The sequence below is a fragment of the Ursus maritimus genome, unplaced genomic scaffold, assembly GCF_017311325.1.
Source record: "Ursus maritimus isolate PB19 unplaced genomic scaffold, ASM1731132v1 scaffold_33, whole genome shotgun sequence".
Lineage (NCBI taxonomy): Eukaryota > Metazoa > Chordata > Mammalia > Carnivora > Ursidae > Ursus > Ursus maritimus.
The window spans coordinates 23,413,415-23,436,642 of NW_024425897.1; the positions used below are offsets into that span (position 1 = coordinate 23,413,415).

Genomic DNA, 23,228 nt, shown 5'->3' on the forward strand with positions numbered 1-23,228 from the left:
CTCAACTCAGAAGTATTAAGGACTTAAGTACCAGAAGGTGGACCTTATATAAAATAATATACATTATGAAATTGCACCTATTCCTTAAATTTCTAGAGCCTAAAAATAAATAATAAATTTCCTCTTGCTTTCTGATATAGCAGATTCTTGCCAATAATTGTACTTACTGGTTTTACACTGTTAAAAATTAAACAGGAATTTTTTTGTATATGTTTCAAGCAGTGTATTGATGTATATAATCAATATATATTATATAATGTATATTGATCATTATAATACATTTTTCTTTTTTTTTTTTTAATGATTTTATTTGAGAGAGAGAGAGAAAAAGATCACAAGCAGGGGAAGGTGCAGAGGGAGAGGTTGAAGCAGACTCTCCACTGAGCAGGGAGCCTGATACAGGGCTGGATCCCAGGACTGTGGCATCATGACCTGAGCCAAAAGCAGACGCTTAACTGACTGAGCGACCCAGGCACCCCTATAATATATTTTTCCACAGAAGAGCTTTTTCCACTTGCTATGAAACACTACTCTGTCTTGGGGCACCTGGGAGACTCAGTAAGTTAAATGTCTGCCTTTGGCTCGGGTCATGATCCCAGGGTCCTGCGATCAAGCCCCATGTCGGGCTCCTTGCTCGGCAGGAAGCCTGCTTCTCCCTCTCCCTCTGCCTGCCGCTCTCCCTGCTTGTGCTCTCTGTCAAATAAATAAATAAGATCTTAAAAAAAAACCAACAAAACACTACTCTGTCTTTTCCCTGTTAATTGTCTTTATCAATATTGAAAATTCTGTTTCTTGTAAAAAAGTTTAAGTAATGTTACAGCTTTATATCTGATCTTTATATCTTGATCTATATAGATGGGACATTGAGGGCCATCTAAATGATGGGTTTTTTTTTTAAGATTTTATTTATTCATTTGACAGAGAGAGACAGCCAGCGAGAGAGGGAACACAAGCAGGGGGAGTGGGAGAGGAAGAAGCAGGCTCCTAGCGGAGGAGCCTGATGTGGGACTTGATCCCAAAACGCTGGGATCACGCCCTGAGCCGAAGGCAGACGCTTAACGACTGCGCCACCCAGGCACCCCTAAACGATATTTTTGTATCTAAGTATAAAATATTACACTAACGTTCAGGGGCACCTGGCTAACTCAGTTGGTGGAGAGTGAGACTCTTGATCTCACGGTGTAGGTTCAAGCCCCACATTAAGTGTAGAGATTAATTAAAAAATAAAATCTTAGGGGAGCCTGGGTGGCTCGGTCATTTGAATGTCCAACTCTTGATTTCGGCTCAGGTTCTGATCTCAAGGTCGTGAGATTGAGCCCGGCATCAGGCTCCACACCAGGTGTGTGGAGATTTGTGTATTTATTTTAGAGAGCACAAGCAGGGGGAGGAGAGAATCTTCAGACTCCCTGCTGAATGCAGAGCCCAAGTTGGGGCTAGATCCCAGGACCCTGAGATCATGACCTGAGCTGAAATCAAGAGTCAGATGCTTAACTGACTAAGCCATCCAGGTGTCCCTAACATTGAAGTTTTTCTGGGTGGTTTTTTTTTTGTTTTTTGTCTTTTTTGAGAAAAAATTGCTTTTAGATTTCTGATGGACTCTGATCTGTTAATTTGTACTAGTTAACGAATTAAAATTCTACAAAATTTAAAGGCATTAGGTGCAGATTTCCTCTTATGTACACAATCATGGTCATTTTTTATTTTATCTGAAATAATTCTGATTTTTTTGTATATTTCCCCTTTCACACTTTTGTTTTAGAAGGATTATCAAAACACAGAGGAAGTATGTCAGCTAAGGACTTTGGTAAATAACTTGCAGGAGTTGATCACATTGCATAGGAAATACAACTGCAAATTGGCCCTCTCTGATTTCGAGAAGGTAAAAGTCTAGATTTAGCCGAAGTGTTACTATTTTTTAATCACAGCCTCTATGACTAGAACTTGCATCTATGTCACCTTTCTCTTGGCATCCAGGAGAATACAACCACCATTGTATTCCGCATGTTTGATAAAGTGTTAGCCCCAGAGCTGATTCCTTCTATCTTAGAGAAGTTTATAAGAGTTTACATGCGGGAACATGGCTTACAAGAGGAGGAACTTCTCCTGCTCTACATAGAGGTAACTTTAGATCGAGTCTTTTTCCCTTGCATCTGTGTGTGTCATTGTTTAAACATTTAACCCTATAAGGAATGTCATGCTTTACCATTGGGATTTATGCAGCATATTGTATTGGTTAATGTGGCATAACTTTTACTGATTGACTGGTAACATTAGGCAGAATGGAACAATACTAGGACTTTCTCCAAATGGTTGTTGTGAAATAATAGGAGCATGAGCTCAATAGATGTGAGCAGTTTTTTGTACACATTAATAAGCTGCAATCATCTCATTTGTAGATTCTTCAAGAATATTTCCTTCTTAAGTTTTCTGTACCATATAAAGCTAAAGACCAAGGCTTTGGAATTTTGTGTTTTTTGAGCATTGTTTAACATTCATGGCTAAGTAGTTTTTTTTCCACATCCATAAAAAAGCTATTTTTCTATATCTATATGTGTTTTTACCTTTTTTTTTTAGTGAGGGTTTTGAATTAAAAAAATATATATGTTTATCCCCTTTTAGGATTTATTGAAAAGATGTAGCTCAAAGTCCACATCACTCTTTGAAACTGCATGGGAAGCAAAAGCCATGGCGGTAATAGGATGTTTATCGGACACAGATGTAAGTAAATAGTGACCATAGAGATTTTCCTTTTGAACCTTACATCTTTTCTTAAAACTTGTTCTCTGATCACAAAGGCAATGCATATTTGTTAAGGAGAATTTTTGAAGTTTGGAAAAAGAATAATAATTTAAAAAACTCATAATTCCATTTTCTTTAATTATAGAAAATAAGAAGTAAAAAATTTCTCATTCCCATCCCTAGAAGAACTACCATGGATGATTGGGTGCCTATATTTCCAGGCTTTTCTATGATTATACAAACATGGACACATTTTTTTAATCTGGTATAACACACTTTTATTGTGACTTCCCACTGTTACTGGTCACCATTATAAAGTATTAATAATATTATGAAAAATAGTTTTAAACACAGGGACTAGAGACTAGAGACTGTAGAAAGGAATAGAACTATATGACTTCACTTTCAGCAGAGAAAATATTTTTCTGAGTTTTTCTAAATAATGAAATTGCTCTTCATGTGTGAGAATCAGAAGAAACGTATACTTATGCAGTCAGAGGTGATATTCTCAGAGTACGACACAGTAGATGTAAGACCTCTGCTGCTGTAGATTCGGTAATGTCATTAATTTACATGAAACATAAGTCCAGGGGGTCTTCATGGTCAGTGTATGTGTATCTTTGTAGCTCATATTCGATGCTGTGCTTAAGATAATGTACGCGGCGGTGGTTCCCTGGAGCGCAGCTGTGGAGCAGCTGGTGAAACAGCACTTAGAAATGGACCATCCCAAGTAAGATGACAGTCTCCCAGATAGTGGTGTTGGTGTTGGATAAGCCTCCTCTTTTCACTTGACATTCATTTATGCTTTATGCCCTTTACTATGTCCCTTAGCATTTCATTAAAAACAAAAAAGTCCATGTTAATATCAACAAATTTCTTGGGCTCCTGGGTAGCTCAGTCATTTGAGCATCTGACTACTGATTTCAGGTCAGGTCATGATCTCAGGGTCCTGGGATCGAGCCCCATGTCGGACTCTGAGCTCAGCACAGAGTCTGTGTGTCCCTCTCCCTCTGCTCCTCTCCCCTCCTCATGTGCTCACTTGCTCTCTCTCTCTCTCTCAAAGAAATGAATAAATAAAATCTTTTTAAAAATCATTTTAAAAATATTAATAAATTTCCTTTTAGAGTCAAGTTATTGCAGGAAAGTTACAAACTAATGGAGATGAAAAAACTTTTACGAGGCTATGGAGTAAGGGAGGTAAACCTCTTAAACAAAGAAATCATGGTAAGTGCGATAGTTGAAGGGTCTTGAACCCTGCTGTTCTATTCTGAGGGCAGCTTGGGAAATGTAATGAGGACTTTATATTCTCAAAGGCTAACAGAGCTAGGTTCTCCACTACTATCGTTTTGTTAGATAGAGTGTGAGTAGGGTGTTCAGGGGTGCCTGGCTGTCTCAGTAGGTGGAGAGTGTGACTCTTGATCTCGGATCATGAGTTCAAGCCCTACACTGGGTGCAGAGATTACTTAAATAAATAAAACTTAAAAAAATAATAGAATCATTAGAAAATGGGTATTCACTTGTTTATTAGGATAGTAAAGATAACAAGTACATTAAGAAGCTGAAGGAATATACCTTAAATATATGCAGTGTTTGTCAATTATATACCCCAATAAACCTGGGGGGGGGGAAGGTAGACAGGACTATCATAAAATTCAGAATACAAATCATGTTTTAATTTTTCACACAGCTTAGTTTTTTTGCTGCTAGATTTTAATTTGATGAGTACTTTGCCTTTATGAACAAAGGATTTCTGGGTTCTCTGAGATTTCATAATGAAGAAATGTGTATACTGTCTCTGTTTCAGAGGGTGGTCAGATACATTCTCAAGCAAGATGTCCCATCTTCTTTAGAAGATGCTTTGAAGGTGGCTCAAGCATATATGTTGCCCGACGATGAAATTTACAGTCTAAGGATTATTGACCTGATTGATAGAGACCAGGTATGAAAGTTCTATATTGTCCGTTCTTAGGTTTCTTTGTTAAGTGAGTCTATAAAAGCTCAAGTCAATCAAATTATCCGAATAGATTAACACAAAAGAAAGTTATACCAAGGGCCACCTGGGTGGCTCAGTCAGTTAAGAGTTGCCTTCAGCTCAGGTCATGATCCCAGGGTCTTGGGATCGAGTCCCCCATCAGGCTCCCTGCGCAGTGAGGAGTCTGCTTCTTCCTTTTCCTCTCCCACTGCTTACACTCTCACTCACTGTCGCTCAAATAAATAAATAAAATCTTAAAAAAAAAAAAAAAAGAAAAAGGAGGTTATACCAAGATGAAAATATTGGATGTTAGATTGGCCACGTTCTTCATATCTGTCGGTTCTTTGAAAGTATTTTGTGACTAGCTGTTGAACTTTCATACTCTTTGGTATTTATGAAACAGACTCGTGTTTTATATACACTGTAGGACCCTTTGAATCCAGAATAGGATGTGCATTTTCTTTTTGTATTTTAAATGTCTTCATTTTGATATAATTCCATAACCATGAGCATACTTAAGAATTACAAAATACGAAGGGTTGTATTTGAATTTAATTTTTTTTTGTCTGCTGTCATCAAAACCAGAGTTATTGGTTTTTTTAAAACATCAAACCATATTCTATTTTTTAAAATGCTGTCTTTTCACATTTAAATGGAAAAAAGCAAGAGGTACGTCTAAACTGTCCTTTACAAGTACCAGCTGTTTTTTCTTTCTTTCAAACACTGTTTATAGGGTGAAGACTGTGTCCTTCTGTTGAGGTCTTTGCCTCCTGCTGAAGCTGAGAAAACTGCGGAACGGGTGATCATATGGGCACGGTTGGCATTGCAAGAAGAACCAGATGATTCTAAAGAGGTGAGATTTTCACTGAAATATAGAAAAATCCAATATTTATGGATAGTAATCAACAGGATGGAAAGATAAGCAGATAGGAATATCTTCTCTTCTCACTGCTAGAATGTCCTAATGTAAAAATCCCTGTGTAAATTTACTACATAGAAAAGAACCACATATGGCTGCCTTGGAGCAATGGCTTGAGCCCCCACTGAATAATCTAGGATCTACAAACCAGAAGGATTAATTTAAGTAGTTGTTGTACACAAAGAGTTTTCCGTAAAGCTTTGCAATATAAACAGTGTTTCGTGTTGTATGGGATATAGTCATTACTATCCAATAATAATGTCAGCCACACACAGTCAATTAGGCATCCAACTCTTAGTTTTGGTCCAGGTCATGATATCATGGATCCTGAGATCAAGCCCCATGTCAGGTTCCTAGCTCAGTGGGGAGTCTGCTTGAAGCTTCTCTTCCTCTGCCCCACCCCCCACTCACTTGCATGCTCTCTCTAAAATAAATAAATAAATCTTAAAAAAAAAATCATGTCAGCCACAGAACTCATGGAAATCTAAGTAATCTTAGAACGTTGACGTGGAACAGTTTCAGGAGTGCCAGTGCTCTTCTTTAGAAAGGTAAGGAACCAAATATCTACTTTATCCAGGATAATTTAGGTTTTTTTATCCTTCGATATCCCCCAACCTATCTCAGCAGTCCATCTCAGTAATTTTTTACCTTTAGGGAAGTGAGTTTGGTTATTTGGGTATCTAATATTTATTATGCTCTTATTATGCTGGAGGCTTTAGGTTAAATACTTTAAATGAATTGTCCACTTCTTTACAACCAAATTGTGAGATAGTTCCTATTGTCACTCTTTACAGATTAAGTTCAGAAACTAACATTTTGCGATAAGTGACTTTCGCAAGGTTATTAGAAAGTAGCACAACCCCAACTTAAACTCTGCCTGATACCGGAGTCTGCGACCTTAACCACCAGCCCAGACTGTACCCCATAGTGGAAACGTTTGAGTGCTTTGTGTGTTTCATGTACACCCTGTCTTTAATTAAAGCTTTTCCTTCTTTGATTTTCCTTGTCTTTTTGTTTGTTTTAACCTTGTCAGTCTTCAAGATGATGATTATTTCTTAGACTTTCATTCTCTGAGCTTAAACAACTTTAGTTCTTTTTAACTTTTCCAGAGAATTTTGCCAAATGTTTTGTCAAATAATAAATAAAAAAGTGAACCCAAGTGACTGTTAATTATAGTGTAGCCAAAAGGTGATTTGGGGGATTTGCATATTCTTGGTATTTCTAAATCACATATCCAAGCGGTCATACCGGTGTTTTTCATGTTTAGATTCTGTGTGATTCAATTATGATCCATTTCTCAACTACCTGACTCTCTCTAACACGGACCTTCTATTTTTTCAGCCATTTTTACTGTTATTCTGATTTTGTGGCTTTTACGTATTTGTCTGTATGTGTACTAGTAAAGTAGCGAATAAAGGAAGTAGATTTCATTTTCTATTTTTCTTTTTAGGACAATGCCTGGAGAATGTCCGTAGCGAAGACATCCGTAGACATTCTTAAAATACTATGCGACATCCAGAAAGGTAGAGTGTACCTCTGTGCCCTCATCCTGGTTTTGTTCTGAAGCTTGCCCTTTTCAAAAAGGAGCGTCAGTGACAGGCCTCGTGCTGGTTTTTCTGGCTTTCATTGTCTTCATTGATCCCACCCATTTTTCCTCATGAAAAGTCTTCCTTGCTTTATTCTTTTGATTGCTCGTATAAAAACTAGCGTAAAATCGGCTTATCAACGTACATGCTTCAGTCAGCTTTTAAGGTTAGACTGGATTTCTTCGGTGCCTTGTACTTACTGCTCATATTTCTGTTATCATTTGGTCACGATCAGGCAAAATCCTATTTAAACTTGATCTTAAGTGAAACATTAGCAAAGAAATGCTCTTGGAGGAAAAAGCTACAATTTATTTCAGAAAAACTGTCATTTCTCTTATTACCCATAAATTTCTCTTTCCTACCTTCAGAAAGGATAATTAGATTTCCTTTTGTACTTAAATTCCTTTACCTCAGCTTCTGAAAAGACTTGAGATAAGAAAACCATAGCCAATTAAAATTTTAGCTTTTAAAAATTCTGATAATGGAAATTTGGATGTGTGCTGTAACTTTTAAAAATTTATTTACAGACAATCTACAGAAGAAGGATGAATGTGAAGAAATCTTGAAACTATTTAAAGTTGTTGCCAGCTTACAGGTAAAGATGTTGGTATATTGAACGTTATTACTTTACTAATTACCAGTCAGTGAATTTGATGTAAGTGATTAATCTGTCCTTAAAGTTTTCAGTACTAGCCTTTGGGAATTTTAAATACAGCATAATGGTTTTCCTTTTCTCTGTCTCTGTCATTTAAAAAACAACCTTATGGGGATATAATTCATATACCAGACTATTCATCCACTTAACGTGTATAATACGGGGGGCACTTGGGTGGCTCAGTTGGTTAAGTGTCTGCCTTTGGCTTTGGTCATAATCTTGGAGCCCTGGGATTGAGTCCTGCATCGGGCTCCCTGCTCAGTGGGGAGCCTTCTCCCTCTCCTCCTGCCCCTCCCCCCAGCTTGTGCTCTCACTCTGCTTTCTCTCTCTCTCAAATAAATAAATAAAATCTTAAAAAAAAAAAAAAAAACTCCATGAAAAAGATAAATAAAGCATATAATTCAATGGCTTGGGTATATAATTAAGTTTTCATAGTTGTAACAATGTGAAATTTGCCATTTTAACCATTTTTCAATATATAGTTCAGTGGCATTAATTACATTCACAGTATTATGTGACCTTCAACACTATCTGCTTTTTATCACCCCCAGCAGAAACTCTGCTTTTTATGCATTTTTTCCATTTTTACCCATTAAGCAGTAACTCCCTGCTTCCCTGCTCCAGCCCCTGGTAATCTCCAATCCACTTTCTGTCTCTGAATTTGCCTATTCTATGTATTTCCTATATAAATGAAAGCATGCAATATTTATCCTTTTGTGTCTGGCCTCTCTCAGGATGCATGATGTTTTCAAGGTTCATCCACAGCGTAGCAGGTTTCAGTGCTTTGTTCCTTTTTATGGCTTAGGCATGTTTCACTGTATGGATGGACTACATTTTGTTTATTCCTCTGTTGATGGACCCTTGGGTTGTTTCTACTTTTTGGCTATTGTGAGTAGTGCTGCAGTGAGCATGGTGAGCTGGTCACCTGAACCCGCTACTCAAACCGCACCTGTCTGACCCCAGTACCCTTGCTTATTCTATTTGGCACTGTCTCAGCAGCAGTAAACGGTTAAAATAAGATTACTGGAAAAAAATATATATATCCTTTAAAAATCATGAAATATATTGACTCTACACAGAAGCTGCATTCCTTTGGGAAAAGATGCACATTGAAGAAAGAGACACTGGGCCCCTGGGTGGTTCAGGTTGGTTGGGCAACTGCCTTCAGCTCAACTAATGATCCCGGCATCCTGGGATTGAGTCCCACATTGGGCTCCTCCTGCTCTGTGAGGCACCTGCTTCTCCCTTTCCCTCCGCCTAGTACTCCCCCTGCTTGTGCTTCTCTCTCTCAGTCAAATAAATAAATAAAATCTTTAAAAAAAAAAAAGAAAAAGAAAAGAGAGAAACCTCTTGGTTTAATCACTTCTATGTTTATCTTTGACTAGATTATACATGGATGATACATAATTCAAAAGGTTTTAAAAAATGGTTAACGTGGTAAGTTGTATGTTATGTATATTTTACCACAATAAAAAATAAACTTATTAAAATTCTGTACTGCATGTTGTAAACAATAAGGAAATAATTCTTTGATGAAAAAAAAAGGTTTAAAAGAATATATAGTGAAAAACAAGTCTTCCTTCTACCCTGACACTCCCAGCTATCCAGTTTCCCACATTAGGTGACACCACCGTCACCAGTTTCTTGTGTATTTTTCCAGAGATAATCTAAGGTTATATAAGCATAAACATTTCTGTGGTTCCTAGTAAGGCAGGAACTGCAACATGTAATGAATCCTATCTGTAGTAAATATAGGAAATACTGTATTTCTTTTTTTTTTCAAGATTTTATTTATTTATTTGAGAGAGAGAGAGAGCATGAGGTGGGGAAGGTCAGAGGGAGAAACAGACTCCCTGCTGAGCTGGGAGCCCCATGCAGGACTCGATCCTCCCAGGATCATGACCTGAGCCGAAGGCAGTCGCTTAACCAACTGAGCCACCCAGGCGCCCCGTATTTATTTCTATAAATAAGTATTTCTACATGTTGCATCCCCTTTGGGAAAGATCACTAATATTTTGGGAGAAACATCAGTTTGAAAATTTTACATTTTACAAATACTGCACCATAGATTAAGTTATGCAACGATCAAAAATAATATTTGTGCTGGGGCGCCTGGGTGACTCAGTTGGTTAAGCAACCGACTCTTGATTTTGGCTCAGGTCATCATCTCAGGCTCGTAGGATTGAGCCCTAAGTCAGGCTCCATGCCCAGCCGAGTCTGCTTCTCTCCCTCTGCCGCTGCTCCTCTGCCTCACACGTGCTCTCTCGCTCTCTCAAATAAATCTTTAAAAAATAGCAATAATATTTGTGGAATCTATGTAGTGATAAAGAAAGGGGAAATGCCATAGTATTAACTGGAGAAGGTAATATATGACATTATCTATGCAGCCACAAAATGCTGGTGAAAGACACTCAGAAGAAATACCAAGCAAATGGTCACTGCTTATTAGGCTAACCAGTTCTCAACTCAGGTGTGTTTGTGCCCAGGGGACACTGTCTGAAGATATTTTTGATTGTCACAAGTAGTGCAAGGAAGGTGCTGGTGGCATCCAGTGGCTAGCAGCCAGGGACGCTGCTACAATGTACAGACAGCCCCCACAACAAAGAATGATCTGGCAAGATTGAGAAACCTTGCTCTAAAGTGTGGCATCAAAACAGAAGGTCTAGGGGTGCCTGGGTGGTTCATTTGGAAGAGCATGTGACTCTTGATTCCAGGGTGGTGAGTTTGAGCCCCATGTGGGGTGTAGAAATTAAGAAAAGAAGAAGTTCTGACTCACTGTCGCTACTTCTTGGTATCCTTCCATGGGCCTCAGTGGGATTTTTTTTATTGGGTCAGAAAAGTAAATTCTAGGTCTGGAATTAGTGGCCAACCAGAAGTTATTAAAGAAAAGAGCAAAACTGGGTTCTTCGAGCCACCAGGGTGGAATCACCCAAATCTAATACTTAATCTGTCCCTCCTGCTCTTCAGGGCTCCCCCACAACAGAGAATGATCTGACACTGAGAAATGGTGTCAGTAGCGCTGACACTGAGAAAGTCCTGGGTTAAAATGGCTTTTCCTATTTTCCAAACTTTTTATAATATCATGACTTTCATAACTTGAAATATAAAGTCTTAAATTCTTAATTTACAAGGGAGTGGTCTTTGAGGGAGAAATAAGGAGAGGTTTGAGCCTTGCCAATGGTTTTTAACAACAGACGAAGTAAACAGATGTGGCCTGCTTGCCTTGCTAGGAGAACTTCGAGGTCTTCCTGTCCTTTGGAGATTACAGCAACAGTGCACTGGTTGCAGAGCTCCGGGAACAGTACATCAAAGCTCATGAAGTCACACAGACCAAACACAAATCCCGGGGTGCCGCAGAGCCTGCAGCTACTGAGGACAAGAGCCTCAGTGCTGAGTCCAAGTTGTACAGACAGGCGCTGGCGCTGCAAGTGTCTGCACAAGAGCGGGAGGCCGAGTTGACCTTGAGAGCTTTAAACCATGGGAATCTGGAAGCAGCACTGAGAAGGTGCAGGTGAGTCCCAGCCTGCGCAAGCACGGGTTGTCTGAAAGGAACACTTGCTTCCTTGACTTCTTTTGTGATGGAGTCAGGCCAGTGACATTTTCTTTTCCTGGAAGTCATTCTTGGTTTCTCACTCTCAGAGTCTAGTTTGGATCTCTGGGTCAGAAAGTGGTAGCATCGGGGTGCCTGAGTGACTCAGTCTAATAAGCATCCGACTCTTGATTTTGGCTCAGGTTGTGATCTCAGGGTCATGAGATCGAGCCCTGTGTCAGGTTCCGTGTTGGGTATGGAGTCTGCTTGAGATTCTCTCTTTGCCCCTCCCTCCCCCCTCATTCTCTCTCTCTCTCTCTCTCTCTCCCCCTCCCTCTCTAAAAAAAAAAAAAAAATGTGATAGCATAGAAGGCAAGTAACTAACACAAGGTCATTGGGTAACCTAACTGTTGAATTTACGTTGCCTTTGCACTCCGACAGTTAATGGTGTCCCAAATAAGTTTGAAGATGAAGCATCTTAGATACCATAAATACATCTTAAAGACATTTTAAATGGTGGTGGTGGTCATGTATTAATCCAAGAAAGGCAAATGCATTTGCTTTCGCTCTGCATGCTCTAACTTCCGACACATCCTTTCTTGCAGAGACTTGTTTAAGTATCACTGCAACGCAGACACTGGTAAATTGCTGTTTCTGACGTGTCAGAAGCTTTGTCACATGTTGGCTAACGACGTTCCGATGGCAACACCTGTCGGCCTCCATCTTCCTTCTGAAATACATGCTCTCGCTTGCCAAGCTGCCACCATCTGCAGCCCAGGTGACAAGATTTATGACATAGACAGTTTTGTTTCGTGCTGGTCTCCCACATGCTGTCTCTGTACAATTGGACGTTGCTGTAAGGACAAAAGATCATTCACTCCATTTTATAAAGAGCCAGTTATAATCGATCCTCTAGGGGGATTACTGTTTGAAAATATCTACAGGTATTAACAATGTCGTTTCTGACTCTGGATAGTCACTTTGATGGGGTTGTGAAATTCCTTGCCTCTCCATCTACGATCTTCTTGGCTGAGCTTAAGAAAAGAGTTGAACTGCATTATTTAGGGTAGTCAGAGCTTTGTGGAAACTTAGCTCTCTACTTTGTGGCCTACTTTAGGATTTTGAATGGCCGTTACTGGAAGATTGTTTTCATTATTCCAAACACTGAAATATTAGTGTAATAATTTTTCTCCATTTTCTTTCAGAATTTTTACTAGATGCTTTAGAACTATGTAAATATACGTTAACAGCAGTAGAGCTTTCCAGACAGTGCCAAATGGATGACTGTGGAATTCTAATGAAAGTAATTGCTTTTGAATTTCTTTTCCTTAAACAAAACCCCTACCCATCCTTCATGTGCCACTTTTAAATCACTTGCGTACTTTACAAAAATACTGAATCTACCCTCTTATGTTTTCTTATTCGAGGCCGGAAAACTCAAGGGCATGAGACCTCATTTCCAGCCACATTTATGGGCTAACTTAAATTGCACTGTCTTTCGAAAGTTGGGCCTCGAGCCAGCATCTCTGGACATTGTCCTTCTCTTAGAGTAACAGTTTAATTTAAAATGGCATTATTATGAGCCATAGACATGAAGAAAGAGACTACACGGTTGGCTTTGACCCTCAAAACTGCGTTTGGCTCTGATACACCTGCTCCTGGGTTCTGCCTGGTGAAGGTGGTAGTTGTGTTTGGAGCGTATTTACTTGTGTCATTTCCGTGTGATTTGGTATTCAGACTTCCTTCGGAACTCACAAAGATCCATATGAAGAGTGGTCTTACAGTGACTTCTTCAGTGAAGATGGGATAGTACTTGAGTCCCAGATGGTGCTCCCGGTTATTTATGAATTGATTGCATCGCTTGTGCCTCTCGCTGGTAAATGTCACTTGTGTTATTGTTTTCCGTGTATTTCCACCTTATGCGAGTTTAAACTGTGGAGGTTTCGAACCAGAGCGCCGCACGGTAGCATGGTGAGTCTCGCAGGCATAATGCTGAGCAAAAGAAGCCAGACACAAATACTGTCTGATTTCATTTACATGAAGTGCAAGGATAGGCTGTAAGGAAGCGTGCTGTTGGACCTCAAGGGAGTGGCTGGTTAGGTTACCCTTGGGGGTGGGTAATGACTGGGGGCAAGAGGGGGCTTCAGGTGCTGGTGAAGTTCTGTTTCTTGGTTTGGGTGCTGTTATATGGATGTATCCCCTTTATCAGGTTGTACACTCATCTGTGTATTTTTCTGTATACACTTAAAATTGTTTTTAAAGTGGCTGTTTCCTTTAGGACATTATTTGATAATAGCACAATATTTAAGTATCTCTTGGAATATGAGCGAGTTTTATTTAGTGTTATGTACTTTACTCTCTTTTGTAGAAAGCAAGAGACATCCCTTGGATTCTACAAGTTTACCATACTGCTCTATTAATGAAGGTATTTGACATCAGAAATGTACACTATTGTGTTATGATTTTATAAATACACCAGTACAGAAATCCCTTGAAATCTCCAATATGAGTCTGACTTAATGTTCTTGATGTGGTTACTTAGTTATTACTGTTACAATGTTATTCTTCCAGACAGTCAGGAAAGTGTGTCATTTGGCTTATAAAAGTAACTTTTATGTATCTGTTCATAAATTTTGGTCTTCCCAAAGGAGCAGTGCTTTTTTTTTTTTTTTCCAGCTAATGACTTAAGCATCTCAAAATAGACAAGTTATAATCAAACTTATTTTCTGTCTTAAATCAAGCCCATGTTAATTCTCTCATTTACTCACTTTGAGAACCAATTCTATGACCATCATCTCCATTGAAGATGTACATGTTCCTTGGAAACAATTTTCAGTAATCTTTCTTTCTTTGAAAAAATCTAAATGGATTAAAATACTGTTACTGAAATAAAATACTTTTATCATTCCACAGGAGACAATCTTATTTTACCTATTATAAACTCCATCTCTGCCCTGCTTCAGAACCTTCAAGAATCTAGCCAGTGGGAGCTGGCCCTAAGATTTGTCGTCGGTTCATTCGGTACTTGTCTTCAGCACTCTGCATCAAGTTTCATGAATGCCAGTCTGAGTGGAAAGGTAGAGTTTCGAGAACAAATGCTTTCACTTTGGATGACTATAGATACAAAAGCCCAGCCAAACAAAAGAATTTGAAGTCCATATTTTCTTGTTTGGCTCTGGAGCAAGGACTGATAATTTGTAAGATTTAAGAAACATTTGTTGAGCAGCTACTAAGATTTGGGTGTAGTTCAGGGTTCTTGCACACTTTTCAGACTCAATCTTGACGACAACTCTGAGAGTCTCCATTTTGCAAATGAGGAAGCCAACTGAGGGAGGTGAAATCAGTCGCCTGAGGTTTTAGGTTGCCATAGTATATGTCTTCTTGTTCCAAATCCAGTGACCACATTAGGTCAAAACTCTATCTGCTATTTGTTTTATGGTGACCCAAATTATTATAATTATTACCTGACAGCATCATTGAAAACAGTCTAGAAGACAAAGTACCTGTTGCTAACGTGCTTATGGGACTAGTCTCAGGGAGAACTATATTCACTTTTACTGTTGCATTGATATTTATAAAGGCCAATTTTTTTAAAAATTAACTTTATTAAGTATAGCTTTCAAAATTGCACATTTTTAAGCGTATCAACCAATGTATTCACCATGTCACCAACACCACAATCAAGATAGGGAGTGTTTGAAATGGTTCCTTTTGCCCCTTCCCAGTCAATTCCACCGCCCGCCCCAGCCATAATGGTCTGTCATCATAAGTTAAATGCCAACACATTTTGCATATAATGATGAATTTTCGGAGTCCCTTAATATTTGAGGAAAGTTTTCAGAACGATGCATAGATAGAAGGGGACCTAAAGATTCTTTTGTTCTTTTCTAAAAGTTGTTCGGAGAGACCACATTGGTTAAATCCAAGCATGTTGTTATGGAATTGAAAGAGAAAGCCGTTACATTTATCAGGGGAAATGCTACGACACTACTGCACAAAGTGAGTATCTGTTCTTGGGAAGCTCTCTGTTTTTTCTCTCTCTCTCTTCTGGTTGCTTCTGATTTCTCAGTGAGGACGAGGGAGGAGGGGGAGGGGGTGTTGGGGGTTTGAAGAGAAGTGAAGGAATTGTCACGCAGGGGAGAAGAAAGTAGGAGTTCCATGCCATATAGAACTTGTTAGAGTTGTTTCCTTAAATTTATAATAATGATAAAGGATGTTAAAACCAAGCAAACAAGTTGGAACTGAGTTACTCTAAATAACTTTTCATGAAACATTTATTCTTTCCTAGGGTCTATAATTAGATTTAGTAACAAGCCTTCAGAGACCAAATTCTGTTTTGATTGTAAAGAATGTTCTTCTCTTGATGCTCTCCTGACAGGTATTTAATTGTCGCCTGGTGGATCTTGACTTGGCATTGGGTTACTGCACTCTCTTACCCCAAAAAGAAGTGTTTGAAAATCTCTGGAAGCTCATAGATAAAGCATGGCATAATTACGACAAAATTCTGGTATGACTGAAGGAACCACAGCCTCAGTTCTTGAAATATTAAAATGTTTAGGGGAAGAAATGAAATGCTTTTGCCCTCAGATCTTAAAGATTTAAGCAAAAGAAATGTCGAGCTCACTCACTTTCTACCTGCTTTTCCTTGACTAGTGAATGTAAATGCAGGTCATAATCATGCTCAACCCAAAGAATTACGATATTTTTTATTTCTTAAATCTGTATGCAGCCATAGAACTTGACTTCTTATACTAAACCCTAGTGTTTTTGAAATCTTAGACCCATGAGCTAGTTCTTTTTGTAAGACAAGTTTAACAGATGCAAAAGTTCTCTTTGAGATTGTTTATTTTAAAATTTGCTTTTTATACGGGTTTTGTTTGCAGGATAACCAAAATTTGGCCTTTTCTTTGAAGGAAAGCCAGACTAAATTTATGGCATCATGCTAAAGTTGAATGACCTAACTATTGTATGAATAATGACTGTGTATCAGGCAATATGTAACATTGCACCCTGTTATCACAAAGAGAGGTTATGATTTATATTGTTTGGTTTCATCTAAAAGGTGTTATTCAATTTCAACTGAATTTTATATTTTAATTTTTTAGGCCATATCTCTGGTCGGCTCTCAGATGGCCAGCCTCTATCAGGAAATAGAAACGGAGCTTAAGTTCCGTGAGCTCAGTACTGATGCCCGGTGGGGTATTCGTCTTGGCAAACTTGGTGTGAGTATTCTTTGGAGTGCCATGAAGTTTCTTCCATTCTGATGATTTTCCCCAGGAAAACTTAAAACAAAGATCTCATTGTCCTTTTCTTCAGAGAAAGGATGTATATCGTGGACTCATAAATTTTAGTTGTATTAAGTATACGCGTTGGTGTTTTCAAAGAAGTAAGGAGTATTTGCTTCATTTCCTTTCTTCTATATTTTTAAGGATGTTAGAAGGGGCTTGACATTTTTGTCTGCTTAGCTTTCTCATTTATAGAAATATATCTGGTATTAACATCTAAGGTGTTTCAGACCTAGCCTTTAGCCTTATACTTTTGTGCTGCTGTTTGGTTAGAGATAACATCAGTATATATACAGGTATACCACGGTTTAGGAACTCCTGTTAGGGAAAAGTCATTTTTCACTTTGTAAAAACAAACAAAACCCTATTTTCTTTACACTATGCATAAAAAACATCTTACCTTATTCACAAACAGTAAGCTTATCAGGAATGTGATCATTGCGGAAATGGTATGTGTTTTGAAGCCTAAATCGTATGCAGTAATGGGACTAGTTATCGCTAACAACCATGCTTGACTGATGAAGAGTGAAAGATTAGTGTGACTAAGAGAGATATTGGACCCACAGCCAAATATACCTGAAATGTCAGAATGACAGTCAAGTTGAGTAGGGTGATTTAAAAAAAAGAAAAAAGAAAAAAGTTGGAGGAGTCTAGAAAAATGTTTCTCTATAAAAATGCAAATCACCATGGTGTCCTTATTCTGGTACCTTTTACTTTATTGGGTTTTTTGTTTTGCTCTTTTTATTTCTAGATTTCTTTCCAGCCAGTTTTCAGGCAACATTTTCTCACCAAGAAGGACCTCATTAAAGCTCTCGTGGAGAATATAGATATGGACACAAGCCTCATTCTGGAATATTGCTGGTAATTCTTTAAAACTTAGTGGTATTTTTTGCTGTTAGTTTAACAAACTGGAAGTCCTTACCGCAAGAATCGATAGTAAAGATGATTATTCCATGTGGTCTGTGGACCTCTGATGTTTTCTTTTGTTCATCCCCAAACTAAGTGAACCTAGAACCAGATTAAATTCTCTTAAGTTACCACCCTTTAAATTCAGTGTTAAGGGTTTCCCAGATTTGCCTTGCGATGAACATCCCCTGGAGCACCCGATTTAAAATACAGATTCCTGGGGCCTTCCCTGGTGGTTCTGCCTCCGTAGATCTGGGCCGAGGCCCAGGAAACTAATCCTTAATAGGAAGGAGTTCCAGATGATCCCCATGTTCAGGAAAGTTTGGAAATATTGTTATGAGCAATTGAACTTATGAATCAGCTTAACTCAGGGGTAGGGTCATCTTAAATTAAGATATAATGAAAAGTATGATTTAGGGAGAATTTTTAAAAATAATTTAATAAGTGAATAAAGAAAACAAGGGCCGAATGTTTTGTTTATAGATAACAGTTCACTGTGATGAATAGAAATAAATAATATCTCAGGTGTTCATCTAATAAATAGGATGACAAGTTTGCTGTCATAGTATCAGTTTCAAAGTGCTTTCACATACGCCACCATTTAATTTTTTACAATTTTTATTGCATGTTATTACCAATTTATGAGAGAACAAACCCATATTAGGTGACCCGCTCATGGTCAAATAATAAGTGACTGCTTTTAAAATACTAATGGTGCTATAACCTCATCCAGTTCGTGACAGATGAGTGAAGTCGGAGTTACTGTTAGGAGCACACTTCCCCACCATGCAGGTACCCAGCTCTTCCTGTGGACGGTGGAGAGGTTAGTGAGGACCCTGGCTGCCACCATCCTGAACCTGCAAGTCAAAAGCTATAGGCTGCTCCTAGCTCTAACTAGCTCCGACTAACTGTACTTTGAAAGATCAAAACCATGCCATTCTTCAGTTTGGACTGCTACTGATCCAGAATGGGGGGCACACACGCTCTCTTTTATTAATTTGAGCTCCTGGTAGATTTTTGCATGTGGTTTTGTCATACTGAGCCCTTTCCTGAAATGTAAATAGCTAGAATAATGTCAAGTTCATTTCATATTCTTGTCACTTGTGTGGCATTGATAATTTGTATTTGTGTGATAGTGACACTTTTACCCCAAGGAGTCCAGCTGAGTAAATTTAGATGGCCTTTAGAATTTCAGGGAATGACTTTAAAATGGTCCTCCTTAAAGCTTTTCTTGATATTTTAGTTATTCTATGTGGCAGATTAAACTATCATCTTATTAATAAGGCTTAAGACATTGTAATTGTCTCTTTGTCTATATTAACCTCATTCTTAATTTTTAAGTCTTTATTATTTTTCTAATTCAGATGGAACATACTAAAATCAAAGTTCTACATAGTCTCACCCTTTAGTTACAAGAGTTTGGCCTGTATTGTTCTCTTACTTCCCCTATGCAAATGCATTTAGTTACATTCCTCAAAAACAGAATCATACTTTACACACCATTTTGTAGCATGCATCATTCACTTAGCAGGATGTCTTACAAGACTGGTACATACAGCCCTTCCTCGTAGCTCTTGAACTCTCGTATTCCTTTGTATGAATAAGTTATTTAACTAGCTCCTTATCGATGGATGATTGAGTGGTTCTCAATTTTTAAATATTACAAACAGTTTTTGCAGTGGACATCCTTCTAAGTGTATCTTGGCTACTACTGTGAAGTGTATGAAAGTGGAACTGCCCTATTAAAGGAATTAAATATTTTCAATTTTATTACAAATTTCTCTCCAGTATTGTGCCATGTCAACATGGCCACCGAGAACAAGATCTGATTTTTAAAGGCAGTAATTAACTCTGATGGCAGGTATGTGATCTGATAACGAGGCAAGGAGAGGGTTACTGGAGTCCAGTGATGGGAGTGTGTTGGGGAGAAATTGTTTGGAAACCCACGCGCGCGGGGAAGTTGGTGTGTAATGGAATACTTCTTTTAGCACGTTTCAGTTGGACTGTGATGCAGCTCTTCAGCTCTTCATCGAAACACTGCTACACAACCCCAGTGCCAGCCAGAGCCAGGGGGACACGAGCACACAGTCCTCAAAGCAGCAGCACCCCAAACTCCTGGCCAAAGCCCTGGAAATGGTTCCTTTACTGACGAGCACAAAAGATTTGGTCATCAGTCTTAGTGGAATACTCCATAAGGTAGATGAACGGGAAATGAATACATCGGGTCATGTCAAGCATCCCTCCTGCCCTTAGTTCATTTAGATACATTGAGTAATAAGCTGGAAATGCAAGTCCTGTATTTTTTAAAACTTTAAATTTGGATAATTTTAGATTTCTATCTTTTTAATAGTTTAACACAGAGATTTCCTGGTCTTTTTTTTTCCCCTGAAAATCGAAATAGCCGTTTTTTTCAGATTTTTGAAAATAGTACATATTCTTTGAAAAGATCAAACTAGAAAGAAGTATAAATCAAAAAGTGACATTTCTCTATAACCCCATTCCGATAGATAAAAATGTTAATTAATAGTTTGCTATCTTAGGCTAAATATCCTATCCTGTTACTCTCTTTTTTCACTTAACATATTGTCATTACATGTCAATACACGTACATCTGTCTCATTTTTGACAGATGCGTATTGTTCCACTGTGTGGATGAAGCATACTGTGTTTAATCAGGCATTTATGGATGGACATTTAAATTGTTTGTATATTTCACTATTATAAGTTGTTACAATGAATATCTTCATATATATACGTATTTGCCCTCTTGTCTGATTATTTTCTTAGGAGATCTTTCTGAGAATTGAAATTTTAGGTCAAAGGGTAGTTTCTTGGGGGAGTAAAAGTGGATGGAAGGGGGAGGAGGATTATAATATAGACTACAAGAAATACTTCAGCTTTATATTTTGCCTGAAATTCAGCCAAAAATAATATAGACTTGCTCAAAAGTTCTAGGTACTACAGAAATCATCTTCCCACTTAGTTCAAATGTTGTTATTCTTGTGACTTTATTTGGCATTTAAGAAATGGGAAAAAAGGGGCGCCTGGGTGGCGCAGTTGTTAAGCGTCTGCCTTCGGCTCAGGGCGTGATCCCAGCATTCTGGGATCGAGCCCCACATCAGGCTTCTCCGCCAGGAGCCTGCTTCTTCCTCTCCCACTCCCCCTGCTTGTGTTCCCTCTCTCGCTGGCTGTCTCTCTCTGTCAAATAAATAAATAAAATCTTAATAGAAAAAAAAGAAAGAAATGGAAAAAAAAGTAATGGTGTGTGGGCAGAAACAAAGAACAAAGAGAATACTTCCTTTCTTTTTATGAACATATATAGATGCCACCCAATTAATTTTTGCATTTCAGTATATGACTAGAGCCAGAATGCAATCCTTTGAGAAACTTTTGCTTGGCGGCCCACACTTTCAGTTACATCATTTCCAAGAAAAGGTCCATTTCCTCCTATTGTACTTTTCCCATCTTAAATGTAACACATAGAATTCTAATTAAAAAGTCTTACAGGGATGCCTGGGTGGCTGTGTTGGTTAAGTGTCTGCCTTTGACTCAGGTCATGATCCCAGGGTCCTGGGATCGAATTCCGCATCCTTGCTCAGCAGGGAGCCTGCTTCTCTCTCTGCCTGCCATTCCCCTGCTTGTGCATGCTCTCTCTCTCTCTGACAAAATAAATAAATAAAATCTTTTTAAAAAATTAAAAATCTTACAAAATTATGAAGTTTTGATATATTTATTCTTTCTAGATTTTTAGTACCCTAGGAACAGCTTTCTTTTTAAAGTCACTTTGGAAACATTTTAAAGAATGTTTATCCTGATAGAATTAATAAAGAACTACTTTTAAGATAAGAACATTTCAGGGTTTTTTGGTTTGTTTTTGAGAGAGAGAGCACGTGAGCAGAGGAAGGAGGGAAGGGCAGAGGGTGAGAGAGAGAGAGAGAGAGAGAGAGAATCTTAAGCAGGCTCCACGCTGGGCGTGGGCTCAGGGCCTTGATCTAATGACCTCGAGGATCATGACCTGAGCTAAAATCAAGAGTCAGATGCTTAACCAACTGAGCCACCCAGGTGCCCCCATTTCAGTTCATTTTTAAAAGAATAATCTAATCTAACACCATAGTGCAGTGAGATTTTATATTTGTAATCTGTACTGATGACCATAATTGAATAAAACCATCTGCTGGCCTGACTATCTTCTTAAGTTTTGATATATTTCTACTTTTATACAGTTGGATCCCTATGACTATGAAATGATTGAAGTCGTCCTAAAAGTTATAGAAAGAGCCGATGAAAAGATAACCAACATTAATATTAATCAGGTATAACTAATATATATTTTAAAATTATCTTTATGCATCTTTTTGGATTATTTACAAAACTGCAGTCATATAGTATGTTTCTGGACTATCCTTTGTGCTTCCTAGTTTATTCCTGTCCTCTTCTTTGAAAGGGATACAGAAGTAAAAAGACTTCTCATGCTCTCTATATTTTATCATTTATCTTAATCCTATTTTTGCTTTACTAACGCAATTTAAATTTGCCCAAGAGCATGAAGTCACTAAAGTACTGATTTGGAAGAATTAAAGCAAAATTTTTGTGATTCAGAAGAAGGAAAAAAAAAAAAAGTATGTGGGACCCAGAGTTAGATTCCACTTTCTATATTAGTAGATAGGACTGACTCAATTCTAGTGCTTTCAGTAACTTTTTAGTCTTTTCTAAATTTTGGTCATAGAAGCTTTTATCTCTTTTTAAATTGGATTTTAAAAATTAAAAGAATGGGTTGATTCAAAAGGTTTTACAAGCCCCCAAAATATGAGATATAAGCTAAAGAGATGTAAGGGATATAGAGGATTAATTTTAGATTGACTGCCTATGTATTTAAAATGAAATCAAATTTTTTGAGATCTCTTAGACTGTGGGAAGAGGGCATGGGGAACTGTCAAACTCATAGACATCCCACCAACAACAGGGTTCCATTAGTTTCTCCGGACATAATTTCTTTAATCATTGCGTAAATTATGATTTTGGTTTAGAAGGATAACCTTAGAGGTAAAAGTACAAAATTTTTGTGTATCTCTGTAAAAATAAGACCATCTCAGGAGTGGAAATCCATGATGCTATCAAGTTAGACAATTCAGAAACAGGATTGGTTTAATCTCACAGGAAATTATGTTTATATTTTAATATAGGCATTGAGTCTTCTGAAACATTTGAAATCATACAGAAGAATATCTCCTCCAGTGGATCTAGAGTATCAGTATATGTTGGAGCATGTGATAAGTTTGCCATCAGCTGCCCAAACTAGACTGCCTTTTCACCTAATATTCTTTGGCACAGCACAGAACTTCTGGAAAATTCTCTGTATGTTCCTTAACTTACGAATATTACCGAATAGCCACATTTTTTTTTCTTAAGCAAATCATATTTTTGTTTCCCTTTTAGCTACAGAACTCAGTGAAGAATCTTTCCCAACGCTGCTCCTAATTTCTAAATTAATGAAGGTAATGGGTTGAGACTTTGTAAGGCGTACCTTTAGACCCTCTAGTTAACTTAGACCCTGTGTAGAAGGATTTTGTGCTGCTTTCAGGTAAACTTAAAGGTGTGCATATAAATCAGCCTTAAATTTTCTTTTCCTCTTTTTGA

At 38.0% G+C, this 23,228-nt stretch overlaps 1 protein-coding gene across 1 annotated transcript in view; it reads left to right on the forward strand.

The window, feature by feature from the left end:
- KNTC1 (kinetochore associated 1) overlaps window positions 1–23,228 on the forward strand; it is a 66,108-nt gene that overhangs the window by 26,329 nt on the left and 16,551 nt on the right. Inside the window, exons 24-46 of the mRNA XM_008688843.2 lie at window positions 1,760–1,879; window positions 1,975–2,118; window positions 2,620–2,718; window positions 3,366–3,469; window positions 3,864–3,963; window positions 4,544–4,678; window positions 5,445–5,564; window positions 7,081–7,153; window positions 7,744–7,811; window positions 11,102–11,382; window positions 12,006–12,178; window positions 12,606–12,703; window positions 13,138–13,276; window positions 13,769–13,825; window positions 14,314–14,477; window positions 15,295–15,399; window positions 15,779–15,907; window positions 16,506–16,622; window positions 17,437–17,546; window positions 19,580–19,787; window positions 21,815–21,904; window positions 22,775–22,946; window positions 23,028–23,086. Of these exons, the coding sequence (XP_008687065.2) occupies window positions 1,760–1,879; window positions 1,975–2,118; window positions 2,620–2,718; window positions 3,366–3,469; window positions 3,864–3,963; window positions 4,544–4,678; window positions 5,445–5,564; window positions 7,081–7,153; window positions 7,744–7,811; window positions 11,102–11,382; window positions 12,006–12,178; window positions 12,606–12,703; window positions 13,138–13,276; window positions 13,769–13,825; window positions 14,314–14,477; window positions 15,295–15,399; window positions 15,779–15,907; window positions 16,506–16,622; window positions 17,437–17,546; window positions 19,580–19,787; window positions 21,815–21,904; window positions 22,775–22,946; window positions 23,028–23,086 (2,865 nt within the window). The remainder of the gene's footprint in view (window positions 1–1,759; window positions 1,880–1,974; window positions 2,119–2,619; window positions 2,719–3,365; window positions 3,470–3,863; window positions 3,964–4,543; window positions 4,679–5,444; window positions 5,565–7,080; window positions 7,154–7,743; window positions 7,812–11,101; window positions 11,383–12,005; window positions 12,179–12,605; window positions 12,704–13,137; window positions 13,277–13,768; window positions 13,826–14,313; window positions 14,478–15,294; window positions 15,400–15,778; window positions 15,908–16,505; window positions 16,623–17,436; window positions 17,547–19,579; window positions 19,788–21,814; window positions 21,905–22,774; window positions 22,947–23,027; window positions 23,087–23,228) is intronic.